General features: G+C 31.8%; 1 protein-coding gene across 3 annotated transcripts; it reads right to left on the reverse strand.

Moving 5' to 3' along the window:
• Positions 1-7,939: 7,939 nt before the first annotated feature.
• On the reverse strand, positions 7,940-17,258 carry LOC105257585 (SH3 domain-containing RING finger protein 3). Of its 3 annotated transcripts, XM_011268309.3 has the most exons (13): positions 16,165-17,258; positions 15,207-15,321; positions 15,015-15,113; positions 14,800-14,936; positions 14,599-14,725; positions 14,204-14,527; positions 13,781-14,076; positions 12,426-12,775; positions 12,147-12,343; positions 11,576-11,718; positions 10,955-11,122; positions 8,396-8,509; positions 7,940-8,226 (listed from the first exon to the last, which is right to left on the reverse strand). In XM_011268309.3, exons 1-13 carry the CDS (start codon positions 16,644-16,646, stop codon positions 8,043-8,045), a joined length of 2,736 nt encoding a protein of 911 aa, XP_011266611.1. In that variant the 5' UTR covers positions 16,647-17,258; the 3' UTR covers positions 7,940-8,042. The 3 variants fall into 3 exon arrangements, with proteins under 3 accessions (XP_011266611.1, XP_011266612.1, XP_011266613.2); XM_011268310.3 differs by lacking the exon at positions 10,955-11,122; XM_011268311.3 differs by lacking the exons at positions 7,940-8,226; positions 8,396-8,509; positions 10,955-11,122; positions 11,576-11,718 and adding an exon at positions 11,798-11,963.
• Between the last annotated feature and the right edge of the window lie 1,352 nt (positions 17,259-18,610).

The following is an 18,610-nucleotide window of genomic DNA, read 5'->3' on the forward strand; positions in this document are numbered from 1 at the left end:
TCGACATAGATTTTTGTGTTGGAACATCATTACGTTAGTGACAAAATACCGAATAGCGTAAGTAGCATGTAAAGGTAGTAATCGGTATATAATGACTATTCTCTAAATTTATCCTTACGAAAGAAGTGCTAGAAACACATTTGGTCTAAACAAAGGCTCTTGACTCTTCATCTTACACATTCTCTATGCTACCTATATATCTGTTCTGTAATGTAGTACAGATTCTGACTTACGCGAAACGTAAGAGAGCCATTGTTCTTATGTATACGAGGATATAATGTTATAATTTTACTGTACCGTCGCGGGAATGCCAGATATTTTGCAATAATAACATATTTACAACCCACAGAGACGTTTGCACATACGTACATTGATTTAAGACTATTGCTACGAACAGATTTTGTAAACACATTGTGGCTCTTAAAAAATGAACGGGCAACAATGTTAAATCAATGTTTACAGTATGCGAAGAACGATTTTACATATGATCATGTCGCATTTTTCGTGCGCACAATGCACATATAATGATATAATAAATTAGTCTCTTGTTATGGTCAATCTGGATATACCGCCCGCAGCAAACAGTATCATTTATATATGTATATATACGAACCATTAATAATAAATTATTTAAGTGTACATCATATATAAAACACACATATGTATGTCTATAAATAAGTTTCTACATAGTTTTCTTCCAAATATATGTATAACTTAAGGAATTCAATTGTATAATTTAATCATCTACGGAGAAGTCACAGAGACTGATAGAAGATATATACCTCCTTGTAAAAAACCTACGAAAATTATGCTTATACAGGGTATCCCAAAAGTTCCGGACCGATCGAATATTTTATAAACTATGCACTTTAGAAAGAAATGTTTCAGACAAAAGTTGTATGGCTTGAAGAGGGCCATCAGATAGTGGCAATGATTTGACCTTGGAGAGTCATTTTGAAAGTGACGTAAAGATCACCTTCAATTTCTTAAATGGAACTCCCTATTTTTTATTAAATATTCTGGTAGCTCACGAAAGCTTTCCAAAACACTATAATTAAGTTAGTTTTCATTAAGTACTTTCCGAATTATGAGGCTTAAAATCATTTCTTAATTTTACATAAACCGTAAAATATCTTGTAAAATATTCATTTTTCGATTATCTTATCTTCATATTTTTATGTACAAAATAATGAGAGGAATCAATTGGTGTAAAGAAAGCACATAGTTATTTTTAAGAAAAAATATGTAATTTGCAATTAACAATTACATATTTTTTCTTTGAAACAACTATGTGTTTTCTTACACCAATTGATTCCTCTTATTATTTTGTACATAATTTGTATTAAGGTATGATAATCGAAAAATGAATATTTTACTAGATATTTTATGGTTTATGCAAAATTAAGAAATGATTTCAAGTCTCATAACTCGAAAAGTACTCAATAAAGAAATACTTTATTATAGTGTTTTGGAAAGTTCTCGAGATAAGCTACACGAATGTGTAATAAAAAATAGGGGGTTCCATTTAAGAAATTGAAGGTGACCTTTACGTCACTTTCAAATGACTCTCCAAGGTCAAGTCATTGCCATTATCTGATGGCCCTCTTCAAGCCATATAACTTTTGTCTGAAACATTTCTTTCTAAAGTGCATAATTTAGGAAATATTCGACCGGTCCGGGACTTTTGGGACACCCTGTATATGCTTACATATTTATCAGAGATGGATATGCAAAATTGAAATGCAAAACATATGCAATACATTGTGCGTAATGACATTAAAATGACTTGAATGATATAAACGCGATAGAGTATAATAATGATTCGAATGATACGCGTATGAACACAAATAGACAAGTTCTTTTTCTTCCATATAAATACGTGTGTATACACACACACATACACACACACACACACACACTTTATTTTCTATCTTTGTTCGATTTTTTTTTCTAAATATCGCGTTACAAGACTGCCGACTTTATTACAGCATGCCCAGTATGGCCCCTCGCATAAAAGAGTGTAAGAGATATTTTTTTTCTCACTAATTCTAACACTCGATTAAATTCGATTCAATGATCGATCGGTTTTCTTTTTTTCACGCCGAATTGTGACTGACATATAAAAAAATATATCCAGCCACTTTCATTCAAAACTATAAAATAACAGCTTTTCGCATGTGTATGCAGGACATTCAATATCTGTAAGTCACATTTTGCTCGTATTCGTATTAGATTTCATCGATATCAGTAAGTTTCGTTGATCTTATCGATCATGACAATCTTTTCTCTTTTTTTTCATTCTCTCCGATTTGATAATCGGAGTAAATTATTCAGTCATAAACTTGCAGCTAACACTTTTTTGTTTCAAAGGACAGAAGTGGACGCTTTCGTTATCCTTTGTACGATTTTTGATGATAACATAAATTGTTGTTCTACTTTACTTTGTATTTCAATAAAGACAATGAAATTCTTCATATCGTAGAATTTTGCAGATATCAAAATTATAGTTAACATTTTACATGTTGCGCATTAATTATGTTAGGGATAGAATTAATAATGTTTGCAAAATTAAAATAACATTGAAGAGCATGTGTTTTTGTGTGTGTGAATTTGATTTCATTAAATTAATAAAAAATTAATAATTATTCTGATTAAAAGGGGTGGGAGGGAGAGAGGGGGAAGGTACAGGAGGAGAGAGAGAAAGAGAGAGAGCTGTATACAAGTAAATAATCTTTATACAGAGAGTTCCAGCTATCGCGTGCCAAAGAAAAACCATAAGTAGATCATTAAACTGAACTAAAAAGTCTTAGATCATTTTGCAAAAAATTATGTAAAATTTCGAGATATTAATTAAAAAAGATCAATTCGCATGAAAGCGCGTGGCGAGAAAGGCCGTCCCACTCCCCTACAGCACAGAAGCTTACTGCAACATTGCTGCAATGTTACAATATTGCTCACTGCAGTGTAATGTTACAGCAATAATGCAGAGACATTATTTTATAATATTACTTTGGTCATGTTGCAGCAAGCGTTTTAACATAGCGAAAATGTATACCATGTGTTCCTTTACTTGCCGCTACACGGCGACACCCAATTTAACTAACTCGTATTCGAATTCATCTAAGATGGATATAAGGTCTACAAAGGATTAATGTAATAAGTATATTTCTTGTCTTGCGTCAGTTTAATTTCTGGCGATAAACTGACTTGATTTACTTAATATTCTGAATTCTAATGAGGGATCTAGATTATTAAACAAATAATTTGTTTAATAATCTGGATCCTTCATTGGGTTTCAGAATATTAAATTTAAGAAATAAAATTTTAATTTAAATAAGATTTTTCTATTAAAAGATTTTTCTTAATTGAATGGGTAAATAGGAAATAATTCATTTATTGCACGTATTATAAAATATTCTAGTGTTGAATGTATGTAAAATAATTGTATGTAATATTATTGAGATAAATATTTAAGAAACATCTAAACGAAACACTAATAATGTTTTTTTAAAGGCATTTTTTCTTATATTTCTTAATCATTTTTTTATATTTTCAAAGTTTATTTATTAAATTTAAAACGGTATTTGAATTTATAGCAAAACGCGTTTTAATATTACAAATACGTTGCATCGTAATATTGCTGCAATATTGCATTGCAATATTTCTACAAGCGGACATTTTACCGTTGCTGCAATATTGCAGCAACGTTGCAACAACATTTTGCAACCTTTCTGCAATGTTGCAATCTTGCAAAGAAATATTTCTGCAATGTTGCTGTAATATTTCTGTACCGTATGGGTAGTTTGCTTGATAAGTAAGGACCTCCGCACAAGGTGTTCTGTATCGCATTACGTTACGTTAAGTATCAATGGTAAATTTAATTCCGTACATAAACTTAAACTTCAGTCAACGCACGGAAAAAATCGTAACGTAAAGACATGTTTTTTGTAATTTAACATCTCAAAATTTTACGTGATTTTCTGCAAAATGATAAAGGACTTTTTAGTTCAGTTTAGCGACATCCACTTATGATTTTTCTTTGGCACGCGATAGCTGGAATTCCCTGTATGTACTATTTATACTTTACAATGTGTCGTACTATATATGTGTTTTTGTTACATTATACTTCGTTGTACATAGAATTCTGTCTATTTTCAGGACAAAACATCTGCAGACTCCTACAATATCAAGATTATAATAAAATTATAATTATATATAAATGTCATTAAATATATCATAATTAATATAAATATACGTTTATATCATGTACATATGCATATACATGTACATATGCGATAAATTATACCATGTATGTATATGGCGTATGTTTCTTGCTCATAATTGTGGATTTGTGCAATATATATATTTCTAAATTCAATCACAAATGTATAAATAAATATATATACATATATATATATATATATATATATATATATATATAATGAATTGAGCATTTTATGGATGCGTGTGTGTATATACAGGGTGACGCAGACCACTCGTATCAGCCGAATATCTCAAAAACTGAATGCGGCAGACAAAAATATTTTAGACAAAAGTTGTATGACTTGAAGGGACATAAGATGATGCCATTAGTTTGACCTTGAAGAGAGACACCTCAAGGTCACCTCCAACTTTTTAAACGGGATACCTTATACTTTTGTATATTCTTGTAACTTGCCACAAGAGCTTTCCAAAACGCTATAATAAAGTATTTTTTCATTGAGTACTTTCCGAGTTATGAGGCTTAAAATAATATCTTAATTTTACAATTGTTCAATTTTACATAAACCATAAAATATCTAGTAAAATATTCATTTTTCGATTATCTTACCTTAATACTTTTATGTACAAAATAATGAGAGGAATCAATTGGTGTAAAGAAAACACACAGTTGTTTTTAAGAAACAATATGTAATTGTTAATTGCAAATTACATATTTTTTCTTCGAAACAATTATGTGTTTTCTTTACACCAATTGATTCTTCTCATTATTTTGTACATAAAAGTATTAAGGTAAGATAATAAAAAAATGAATATTTTATTAGATATTTTATGTAAAATTGAACAATTATTTCAACCCTCATAACTCGGAAAATACTCAATGAAAAAATACTTTATTATAGTGTTTTGGAAAGCTCTTCAGCCAAGCTACAAGAATATGTAAAAGTATATAGGGTGTCCTATTTAAAAAGTTGGAAGTGACCCTCACTTGATCTTCAGGTGACTCTTCAAAATCAAACTATTGGCATCATCTTATGTTCCCCTTCAAGCCATACAACTTTTGTCTGAAATGTTTTTGTCTGCCACGCTTAGTTTTTGAGATATTCGGCTGGTACTAGTGGTCTGCGACAACTTGTATATATATTTTTTTATATTTATACATGGACTGTATATATATTAGTTTGATGTAAATAAAATCATTAAATAACATATTGAAATTGAAGTTGTTGCAATTTAATATAACTTTATAAAAGATAATTGCAAAAGTTAATATAATAGTCGTAATTAGTAAAATATATTTTTCAACAATGCATGTATAAAGTTTTATAAAAACCAATAGAGTAAAATTGCTTTAATAATAATGATAAAAAATAGAGAACATAACAAAATTCATCTAAATATTGAATACTAATTAGATAATGGAAGCACTAATTTATTTCGTATTTATTTTGAATTAGCTCTTTAAATAACTAATTCATTGTCATGCCATGGATGCTTGTATATAATTTTATAAATTAAAAAACAAGTTATAAATTGAGTTATAAAACAGTATATACACATATATGTGAAGTATATAGCACTATATCAACTTTGCGCATTAAGGCTATTTTCTAAATAGATTATTTAGCCTTAGCTAAATTATCTACAGCAATCCAAACTGCCTTAAAATGGAACATTTTCCTCTGCATGATATTGTAATGAATATATCTACTAAAAAAACATTTTCTCAATTTAACAATTTCAAATTAATTTAATAATTTCGAAACATAAAGTTCAGTCTTAAATAATATTAATGCAAATGTAAATCGCTTATGTTCCTTGTTTGTAAGCATCTGTATTTTTTTTTTACAAAACTGAAGTAAACGCGAGTTATCAAACATAGTATAAAATCTATATATATAATATAATAAATAATAATGATCGAATAAATTAAGAAGAAAAAAATAAACAAGTTTAAATAATAAAATTATTCTTTTTAAAAATTATAAGAAATTATAATAAAATTCTTCTTTTAATAAAATGACAACTTTGCTTTCAAGTAATATTTAAAAAACTGACTTAATTTCTCTTTTTAAATATAATAAATCATTTTAGCTAATAAACCGATTCACAAAGGCAGATTAATGAAGTCGATATAAAACTTAAAATAAATAAAGTATTGATCATTAATGTTAAATCTACAGTTTTTTAAATCTTTCAAGACACAAACCAATACAAACTGACATAAAGTATTTGAACATTTGTAAAAATGAGCCAATTTCTTTAATACTTATTCATTAATCTTTTTTATCTTGTCATGAATGTATGTATACTTATTACACAACTTATATATAATCTCTTTTGTATGTCATGGACATATTGAAGAGATAGCAAGTAAGTTTTTAAAAATTAATAGCTTTTAAAATAAAAAACTAGTTTTTTTCTCCTTATCTTTGCAAATGGCAGTAATGTCGCGCACAATAATGAATTCATTTCATTGCATCAGCCTACATTACCGAATGGCAGTATAAGTTTTCCGGGTAGTCTCAATACGCATATGTTACATATTTCTATTATCCTTTGTCTCTCATTTCATTGCATATTTACATAAAATATGCATGTAATTATATTGCACTAAAATTTCCTATTACATTCATCGCACTAATACGTTCCTTAACTTGACATATATCAATTATTTATTATATCTATTATATATACATTGGTAATATGTCAAGTTTGTGGCGCATTCTTATATTTTTTGGTGGTACTGCTTTGTTGCCGATTTTCTCATCATTGCAATTATATAAGATATAATAATTTCAATTGCATATTACATCAACAAATATAATAATTTCATTTGCTTATTACATTGCAGTCACAAATACAGCATACATGTATATATTATGTATGAACATAATTCATTGAAACCGATAATAATTTCTAAAATCCAAGGAAATCAGCAACAAATATGTACAGCATACATGCTATACACATGATCTTCATGTCAGGATGCAATCCCTTTTTACGAATATATACGGTATATACAGAGTGTCCCAAAAGTCCCGGACCGGTCGAATATTTCATAAATTATGCACTTTAGAAACAAATGTTTCAGACAAAAGTTGTATGGCTTGAAGGGGGCCATCAGATAGTGGCTGATTTGACATGAGAGAATCATTTGAAAGTCACGTGAAGATCACCGTCAATTTCTTAAGTGGAACTCCCTATTTTTTATTACATATTCGTGTAGCTTATCTCGAGAGTTTTCCAAAACACTATAATAAAGTATTTCTTCATTGAGTACTGTTCGAGTTATAATTTGCAATTAACAATTACATTTTTTTTTAAAACAACTATGTATTTTCTTTACACCAATTGATTCCTCTCATTATTTTGTACATAAAAGTATTAAGGTAAGATAATCGAAAAATGAATATTTTACTAGATATTTTATGGTTTATACAAAATTAAGAAATGATTTCAAGCCTCATAATTCGGAAAGTACTTAATGAAAACTAACTTAATTATAGTGTTTTGGAAAGCTTTCGTGAGCTACCAGAATATTTAATAAAAAATAGGGAGTTCCATTTAAGAAATTGAAGGTGTTCTTTACGTCACCTTCAAAATGACTCTCCAAGGTCAAATCATTGCCACTATCTGATGGCCCCCTTCAAGCCATACAACTTTTGTCTGAAACATTTCTTTCTAAAGTGCATAGTTTATAAAATATTTGACCGGTCCGGGACTTTTGGGACACTCTGTATATATAATATATATGGTATTTACACAAAAGGCCGAGTTTATATACAAGTTTCTAACACTAAGCGACTTTGTGTTGGATCTCAGAAAGCTTCTACAAAACTTGCCGGAAATAGCCCTGTACGGCCGGTGCGTTGTTGCGTACCCTTGTACCATCCGTCATCACGCTTCTTATGTACGTATATTATATCTCCTACGCGAAGCTCCAGTTCAAATTCGCTATTAGGTGGATACGGTACAATACAACGAAATCTGTACACTCGATCACTGAAAATAAATACAGTTAATCATCATTAAGTATCATTATTCATCATTAAATAAATAATAATTAAAAATCATAATAAAATTTAATTATCAAAATCAAACCTGACAAGTGAAAACGTAACAAATTTTTATAATCGCGACGATAAATCTGAGAGATAGAATAAACTCTTACCGATCGCGTGACGACTGTTGTTTTGTTTGTTTTCCCATCCCAGCGTCTAAAGAGTTACTCTTACGATGATGATTTCCAACAGTGGGACACACCATTGCACCAGATTCATTGGATCTAGGTAAGAATAAAGAGATTAATGTATATAAAAAAATTATTGTTACAATATATGTTACAAAACTATAGAATATACAATAATTTTTAATATGAACATGATGTGCATGATTAACATTGTACACTAAATAAGTTCATTAAGACCTCATACACAAACACACACATATATAAATAAATAAAATATATTCAAAAATATATTTCATACACAGAGATAATGATTAATAGCCATATAATAAATAACACAAGCCTGCGAAATTCTAGATTTTGTTAGTTACAAAAAGCAGATTAGATAAATCTGATAGATTTTTTTGATACTGAAAACGAATTTGGCCGTAGAATTTCTTCAGCACGTTAGGTTTTTGATCAATTTGTGATTAAATAGTTTAAAAATAGCTATTTTGACTAATTTTATGAATTTTATTATGGAGGAACCTAATTTTTGGAAAATTTCTGCCAATGACGTATAGTACTAGCAGTGTTTGCTGTAGATAATTTCAAAATTATCTAGATAAAGATAAAGATAAAAATCCGTAAATTTATCTTATATGAGATAAAGATGATTTTGCTTTTACTTAATCTAGATGAAAGATGAGATAATTATTGCGATAATCTAGATAATTATCTAGATATTTTTGTTTCTTCTAGAAGACTATAAATATTTGTAAAAAATGTGACGTAGATTATAAATGGGATATTAAAATCATAATCACATATTCTTTCTCTTTTCCTAAAAAATATTTAATATTATAAAGAAATAATAGCAAAAAGGTATATAAATGATATGATAAATATTTATTTATTAATTTATATTTATAATATATTTATAATATATTTATAATATATTAATAATATAAAAAATATATTTTAGATATTTTAGATAGATTTTTGGAAGCTTGCCTGGAAAACTTTTTTGCATAATGAAAACGTCATCTTAGACAATTTTTAGATAAGATGACATATTTTTCATCTAATATAAAGATAAAGATACTTTGTATTTCTTCATCTAGTTAAAGATAAAGATGATCCATTTCTTTATCTAGATGATTATCTAGATAATTTTATCTAGATACCAGCAAACACTGAGTACTGGTATTCACTTTTCAAATCCATATTTGATTGCTGCTGCACGATTTTTTTCGCTGCGATATACAAGACTGGTCATGCAAAGAAATCCAGTAAGTCATTCCAAGACCACTGTGATACCTTTTTGCCTTATCACGAATCAATATTTGGATAAGGTATAAAATTTCGAAAAATTCATCAAAATGTGTAATAACTATATTAGATATATTTCTACAGGACTTTTTCAAACAATCGAACCTGACAGATGTAAGCCTTTTCAAATTTGAAGATAGCAGATCTAATATGGTTCTGTTGATGCCTACGTATAAATTTTCTTTAACATAAATTTTCTTATAACTTCATACTTGTATATCTCAATAAAAAGAAATCGTGCGGCGGTGAAATCGAAAATGGATTTGATAACTAATACGATTACTATACGATTGGCAGAAATATTTAAAAAAATTAGGTTTCCCCATAATAAATTAAAATCTATCAGATTCACCTGCTCTGTTTTTTGTAACTGATCCTCACAAGCATGTGTAACAAATATACATTATTATCACAATAAATTTTCCAAACATGCAAAATATATTTATATATATAATCAATGTTCCTTTAATTTTCTAAATTTTATTTTGCTATCTATATATCTTTATAAAAGATAAATTTTATCTCTTGCAAGTATGCTTAAAATCTGTGATATATAAATATATTATTTATGTCAGTTATACAACTGTTAGTTAGACAACAGTATAAAATAAACTATGTAAAAATAATCTCTCTTTTTCTCTAAAGATTTCTAGGCTTACCTGAAAATGAAATGTAGTTCTATGACACAATCAATTGCAAATGCTAATGTAAAAAATATAGTCAGATAGGATTATACAAAATTTTCAAATGTGCATATTGACTTACACACAAAATGTCTCTTTACCATAAAAATTAAGGATTCATTGCTTAAAATAAAAGAATTTGAAATTTATATAAGTATCTCTTACTGAAAATTGTCACCCTGTACAATAGCTTCCATAAAAATATGAAATATTTACCATTATCGCAAAAAATATATATAATATATTGCTAATTTTATTAAAAAAGTATATACGTATTTTTTATGTATATACGTATTTTATGTTATATACTTTAGTTCATTATAATTTATCTGTTATTATAATTTATAGTTCATTATAATTTATCTGTTATAATTTATAGTTCATTATAATATATATAATATATATAATATATTGCTAATTTTATTTAAAAAGTATATACGTATTTTTTATGTTATATACTTTATAGTTCATTATAATTTATCTGTTATTATAATTTATAGTTCATTATAATTTATCTGTATTTATCTGATTTACATTACAAAGAACTAACCTCTGGATTACTGATACTGGTAAGGAGGGTCTCTCTTTGTATTTCAATCTCTGTGAAGATGTGACATGTCCTTGCACAGAGCCTGGACATAAGCGATGTTGGCTGTTTGAAGCATTTAATTCCTGTGTAGGTATCACCTGTAGCAACTGACTTGGACAAGATCCCGATCTGCGATTGTCGTCCCATTCCCCAATACAATTTATTAGAGAAACATTTCAAAGCGTGCAATTTATGTCATGCGCAAAGCATGATGTTAAAATAAACGGTTACATTATTCGTGAGTGGTTGCTCACCACTTTCTACATGTGTGCATAAATATGGCGATGTCGATCATGCAACGATTTTTGCAATAAAAAAACATTTTTGTTTAAACATTAAAATACTGACAAACATTCATTATATGTATATACGCGCACGTACATGTAAAAATTGTGCGATAATGTGGAAACATTATTCTCATGATGTACACACAATACATATACATACGGAAATTAGCATACACATCAAATTAAATCGATTAACAAAACGTGCATATTAAAGATTAATTTTTGTCGTTCTCAATTTCTAGATAATAATATAAAATATGCACATATTAGTAATTTTGTGATGAAAATTACTCACCGGACATGCATCGGATTGACAGAATTACCGTCGTCGAATACAGGATTATCCATCGAATATGTCGCTGGTGGAGGAGATTTGGACTTTTTAATATTGGTCAAGCGCCGCATTAAAGAGACACATTTATCCTTTTTTTCCTTTGGCTGTAATTAACAACATATATTTGTAATATTGTATGATATTGTCAGAATGATACTTACATATAAATATACAGGGTGGACCAATAACTCTGTCTACCTGGAATATCTCCGTTATTTTTAGAGATACAAAAATGTTGTACTTATAAAAGTTGTACGGTACCAGGAGGGCCGTAATATGCTACTAATAATTTTATTGTAAGTGGAGACGCTTCAGAGATTTCAAGGTCATTTCCATCCAGCGTTTCCATCTACAACAAAATTATTCGTAGCATATTACGGCCGTCTTGGTACCGTACAACTTTTATAAGTACAAAATTTTTGTATCTCTAAAAATAACGGAGATAATCCAGGTAGACAGAGTTATTGGTCCATCCTGTATATGTATATTTCTCTTAGCAGTAAAATAGAAGTAAATATTAGAAGTAAAATACCTTTTCCGTGGTTCTGTATGTGGCTGCGGCTGCATTCGAGGAAGCTACTCGCAAAGTATTGTTCGGGCTTCTATTCATATCGCTTGCGGAAGAGGAAGGAACGGAAATAGTAGCACTGCTACAGCCATTATTAGCGCTATTAAGACCAACAGGCGGTTGTAACGATGCAGATACCGCAATTTGTTTACCAGGCGAAGCTGGAAAGATATGATATGATTAAATATATCATATAAAAGAGCGCTTATTTACGAGACAATATAATATACTCGAAACACATACGGATATTTGAAGTCATTACTACGCTGTGACTACGTCCGAGCGGATTAGTGATTGCGTTTTGGTCATTGTGTCGCGGTGGACTAGTTTCCTGATTTGATCCTTGACTCGGCTGACCAGCGCTGCCGTGCCAGGATGAAGATACAGTCGTCGAAGAAGGACTGATAGCGCGCGGCGGTAATTCAGGCGGCGGCAGTGCGCGAGGATTATAAGAAGGTTGCGGCATGAGACCTTTGCTCTTCGTATATGTTACAGCCAAACGTGACTCGGCATTCGATACGGCGTTTGGTAATGATGAAACTTGATGTTGGCTCGGTGAGTTTGGCGATCCGCGACATAATCCGCGTTGACATCTGTAATCGGATATCGAAGACTTGATACACGGCTGATTACACAGGCCTGCGAGGTTTTTCTTTTTAAGATGCAATAGTGATTTCCGACATAATTTTGTGAGCTGAATTCGAATCTGGCCGCCGAATTTGCGTAGCACGTCACGTTTTTGAGTAATTTGTAATTGAATGGCTCAAAAATCGCTATTTTGGCCAATTTCATGAATTTATTGCGAGGAAACCAAATTTTTTGAAATATTTCTGTCAATGGCATCGTATAATACTCACTTTCGCCTTTCAAATCCACTTACCGCTGCACGATTTTTTTTCGCTGTGATATATAAGTATGACGTAAGAAAATTTACGTTAAAGAAAATTTATATAGACATCAATATGGTAAATCCATGATCTTGAAATTTGAAAAGACTGACATATATCAGGTTCGGTTGGTCAAAAAAATATTGTAAAGAAATGTCTAATACAGTTGTTACACATTTTGATAAATTTTTCTAAATTTTATGCTTTTATTGTGATTCTATTCGCCATATTGGATGCGTCATTTTTAATTTCAAAAGGTGACAGAAGGTATTTAAAAATGTATATTTTTACCCTTATTTTGATTCGTAGTGAGATAGAGAAGTGGCACGGTTGATTTAGAAAGGCTTATTAAATCCCTATGCATGCCCAGTCTTATAACTTGTATATCTGAGCGAAAAAAAATCGTACGGCGGGGTAATCGAAAGATGAAAGTGAGTACTATACCATTGATATAAATATTTCAAAAAATTTGGTTTACTCACAATAAATTCATTAAATTGGCCAAAATAGCGATTTTTGGGCTATTCAACTACAAATAACTCAAAAACCTGACGTGCTATGCAAATTCGGCGGCCAGATTCGGATTTAGCGCACAAAATTACGTCAAAAATCACTATTGCATCTTAAAAAGAAATTTTGACCCCCTTTTTTGCAGGCCTGTGTTATAGACATGCTTGCGATTCAGAGAATGTAATAAAGAAATGAACATACTTAGCAGGTGCAACATAATTTCCAGGGAAGACTCCGCATTTCTGGGTGCGATTGGATGTTCCTTTGAACCATCCATCTTGGCAACGTTCCGTCACCATATAAATTCCACCCTTTCGCAACTCGAGTTCATCCGCTTTCTGAGGCTTGTACGGATATAATGCTATGTATGCCGCTGGTAAATGTGTCGCGCCAGATGCGCTGGAAGTCTGATTAGTGGGTACACTCTGCTGGGCAAGAACGAGATCGCTACTACCGCTTCGTCTATGGCGAAGATTGTGATCTGTACAACTGTTGACCTAAAATAAAAAGAAATTTATTTAATGTAGAACTCTTGTCAAAAAGAAGAAAAAGAAAAAGAAAGAAGATATTAAAAAAAAATTAGAAATTAAAAAAAAAAAAAGAATAGAAAATGTATTTTCTTACTTGCAAGGAGGAAAATGATTCATTGCCTCCACTATTATTGGCATTATTAGGGGCATTGTCTATTGGAGGACTAAGTATCTCAGCGCTATGTCTATGATGGGGATGAGCATGATGACCTGTATTAACGGCAGTGAAACTATGACGTTTAACATTATGTCTATTCCCAACTGCAGGCGGTGATGTCGCGGGACTGCCAGGGCTGCTTGGAGCAGTACTGGAACTACTGGACGTGGTCGAACTATTGGGTGTATTTGGAGTAGTGGTTGTAGAGCTGCCGCCAGACGAGACATTTGAGACAGAATCGGATACTGGTAACGCGGCATTCTGCAAGATACAATGTCAAAATATATTTATCTCGCGCAACTAATTCAAAAGATTACAACATTTTAACTTACTTGTACCAATTGTGATCGAGATTGGCTGGTAGTTTGTACATTACGCGTATGATCGGTTGGTATTAATGGCGTGGTTTCTTCATTCGTTGGAGTTGGTGGAGCTAATCTCGACGGTCCTGGCTGTACACTGATTAAGCGACTATTTAAATATATATTTGCTCAAAATATGATACAATTATATCAATTAATCGTTTTACTTACTTAGTGGAAAGTTTCATCAGAGCTCTAGCGACGCTGTTCAGTTCTACAAAAGCTAATGGAAAGATGCCAATTCTATCCAAGAGTTTACCTTCGGCCCAATTTTCATCCACTCTTCTGATAACACTGATGACTTCTCCCTGAGAATATATTTATATATATTTTCTACATATATATATATAATAACATGTAAATAGTTAAGATATTTAAAAAAATACCTTATTAAAGGTTAGACAACCATCTTCATCATCATTTGTCATTCTAAAATCATATAGCGCTTTACATTGAGGTACATGTGGCGTTAAAGGTGTCATCACCTGCAAGTCATGATATTATAAATTACAATAAATTAAAGTGAATAATAGCAAACGAAGAACAGAATATTTTGAAGAATAGAATAATTTTTAGACCTGAATATAAGAAAGCGGAAAGACGCCATGATTATTGCCACATTCCCCAAAATACCAATTCTTGTCAATTTTCTTCCGAAGTATGACTATGTCACCCTTCTTGAAACTCAAGTCGCTACAAAAAATTAATGACATTAACAACAACTAAATATTGTAAGAGCAAATATTGTATATACCCAAATAGCCAAGCTTAATATGACATATTCAGCAAACAAATGCATCGCATGTATTATTATATATTTGCAGTATACTTGCTGACATCGAGATAGAATGCGTTACGAATGCAGCTATATGTCTGCTTCTACAAGCAATCAATTAACGAAGCAAATGGTCTGCAATATTGATATATTACGTTGTCTACAACAGGTCAGCAATATGCTAACACATTGCAATTAATTTGTTGTTATTAGCACATGAATTCATGTGAGTTCAACGTAACAGACATAATGCTGTCTCACCTTGTCTCTAGTTTGTTCAAATTAGTTGCTTCAACAATTATTGGCAACATGACAGCAACCTCATTGCATTTAGCTATCTGAGTACCCAGATAGCCAAGCTTGATATGACATATTTAGCAAACAAATGCATCGCATGTATTATTATATATTTGCTGTATACTTTTTGACATCGAGATAGAATGCGTTACAAATGCAGTTATATGTCTGCTTCTACATGCAATCAATTAACAAAGCAAATGGTCTACAATATTGATATATTATGTTGTCTACAACATGTCAGCAATATGCTGACACGTTGCAATTAATTTATTGTTAATAGCACTTGAATTCATGTGAGTTCAATGTAACAGACATAATGCTGTCTCACCTGGTCTCTAGTTTGTTCAAATTAGTTGCTTCAACAATTATTGGCAACATGACAGCAACCTCATTGCATTTTGCTATCTGGGTATATATTGTAAGAGCAAATATTGTATATAGCAACAAAACATAGAGCGTACCCTGCCTCCTTGGAAACATAATCATAGATCGCCCTCCCGTACGCCTGTTGATTGTGCAAGTGCACCTGCTTCGCGGCGGCATTGGAATGTCGTATTGCCGGTTCGGAAGCAATAGCGACAGCGGGGACGAGATTGGCGGTCACCATGGGCGCCGGAGCGACCTGGTGGCCGCCGAATAGTCGTTGCGGCGCGGCCGTGCCACCGGAAGACCTCGACAACGCGGGCTTGGCTTGGTTCTTCGGCGCGGCGTTGCGCATTCCCTCGAGGATGCGCATCAGCAACACGTTCGGCGGCAGATCGTCCACCTTGGCGTCCACGAGCACTCGGCATTCCGGGCAACGTAGCTCGCGATGAGTGCTCACAATCTCCTCCAAGCACTTTTTGCAAAACGTATGCTGGCACGGCAGGACCTTGCTGGAGGTGTCAAGTCGCTCTAGGCATACCGAACACTCCAACAAGTCGTTTAGCATACACTCGTCCATCGTGATTGGGAATTTCACCTTCGCCTGCGAAGAACCGCGCACACCACCCGATGATAGGTCGGTAATCTATCTACCTACTCTGGATTCCTCGTTGCTGCACCGTTCTATCGAAACGTACTCCCTCCCCATTTCTCTCCCTCTCTCTCTCTCTCTCTTTCCGCTCCACGCCTTCCGGCGGTCTCTCTTGGGCACATGAACGGGTTACAGTTCCGGTACTGTGCGGTGCAAAAATTCAGTTCCCTTTAACCCAGACAACACGAAAAGGTCAAAAGATGTCTTAAAGATGTCTAAAGGACTTTGAGACGTCTTTAAATCGTCTTTTAGATGTCTTTTGGACATGTGTACTGTCTGGGAATCGTCATCTTCGCTCTCTCTCTCTTTCTCTCGTTACTTTTTCCCTCGCGCTCGTTCGAATGGCACGAGGGAAGAAACGTGTCTGGACATAATACCGGATAAGACCTGCTTATCCACTCGATCAACCGATGGCTCGATTAATGTCTCTCTGGCTATCGCTCGGCGACAGTCTCGCGCACATCGCAGTCACGACATCGATCAAGTCGCGCACGTCGATTCCAGCAAGTGGCAGCGAATGTTGCGCGATCTCCATGCATTATCCGCGACGTCGTCATTGTCACACCCAAAATGAAGCTTACGAAGCCGATGATGATGTCGTCGTCATTGTTATTATCGTCCCCCCATCTTTCCCACTTCCTTATTTGTGTCCAGTGTTTGCTGGTATCTAGATAAAATTATCTAAATAATCATCTAGATAAAGAAATGGAGCATCTTTATCTTTAACTAAATGAAGAAATACAAAGTATTTTTATCTTTATTTTAGATGAAAAATATATGTCATCTTATCTAAAAATTGTCTAAGATGACGTTTTCATTATGCAAAAAAGTTTTCCAGGCAAGCTTCCAAAAATCTATCTAAAATATCTAAAATATATTTTTTATATTATTATTATTAATATATTATAAATATATTATAAATATATTATAAATATAAATTAATAAATAAATATTTATCATATCATTTATATACCTTTTTGCTATTATTTCTTTATAATATTAAATATTCTTTACAAAAAAAGAAAGAATATGTGTTTATGATTTTAATATCCCATTTATAATCTGCGTCACATTTTTTACAAATATTTATAGTCTTCTAAACGAAACAAAAATATATAGATAATTATCTAGATTATCGCAATAATTATCTCATCTTTCATCTAGATTAAGTAAAAGTAAAATCATCTTTATCTCATCTAAGGTAAATTTACGGATTTTTATCTTTATTTTTATCTAGATAATTTTGAAATTATCTACAGCAAATACTGCTTGTGTCCCTTGATTTGTTCTACTTATTGAATCTTTGATCTCGCTGTTGTGGCATTTAAATGGTTAAAACTGAACCTTTCTTGTTGTGTCTCTGAGCCTGTTGAAGATATTCGGCAGCATGAGTGAAGATTATTAATTGCCCAGTGCCAAAATAGAAGATAGATATTTGTTATTATTGCGACTCGTTGATCACCGTTGATTCTCCCTCTCGTTCATCAAGTGCATCGCGTTTCCGCCTCTTGATGTGTTTTAAAAAGTCATTCGCGAACGGACAAATAATATACTGCAACTTGATTGTTATGCGCTGTTCAATTTTTTTTGCAGTGTTTGCTGTAGATAATTTCAAAATTATCTTGATAAAGATAAAGATAAAAATCCGTAAATTTATCTTAGATGAGATAAAGATGATTTTGCTTTTATTTAATCTAGATGAAAGATGAGACGATTATTGCGATAATCTAGATAATTATCTAGATATTTTTGTTTATTTTATAAGACTATAAATATTTGTAAAAAATGTGACGCAGATTATAAATGGGGGACGGGACCCGATAGCGCACGAGCCCGATTGCGCACGAGTGTTGCTAATTGGTCAGTTAGAACACTAGGACCTTCTGATTGGT

The sequence above is a fragment of the Camponotus floridanus genome, unplaced genomic scaffold (genome assembly GCF_003227725.1).
Source record: "Camponotus floridanus strain SB8 unplaced genomic scaffold, Cflo_v7.5 scaffold116, whole genome shotgun sequence".
NCBI lineage: Eukaryota > Metazoa > Arthropoda > Insecta > Hymenoptera > Formicidae > Camponotus > Camponotus floridanus.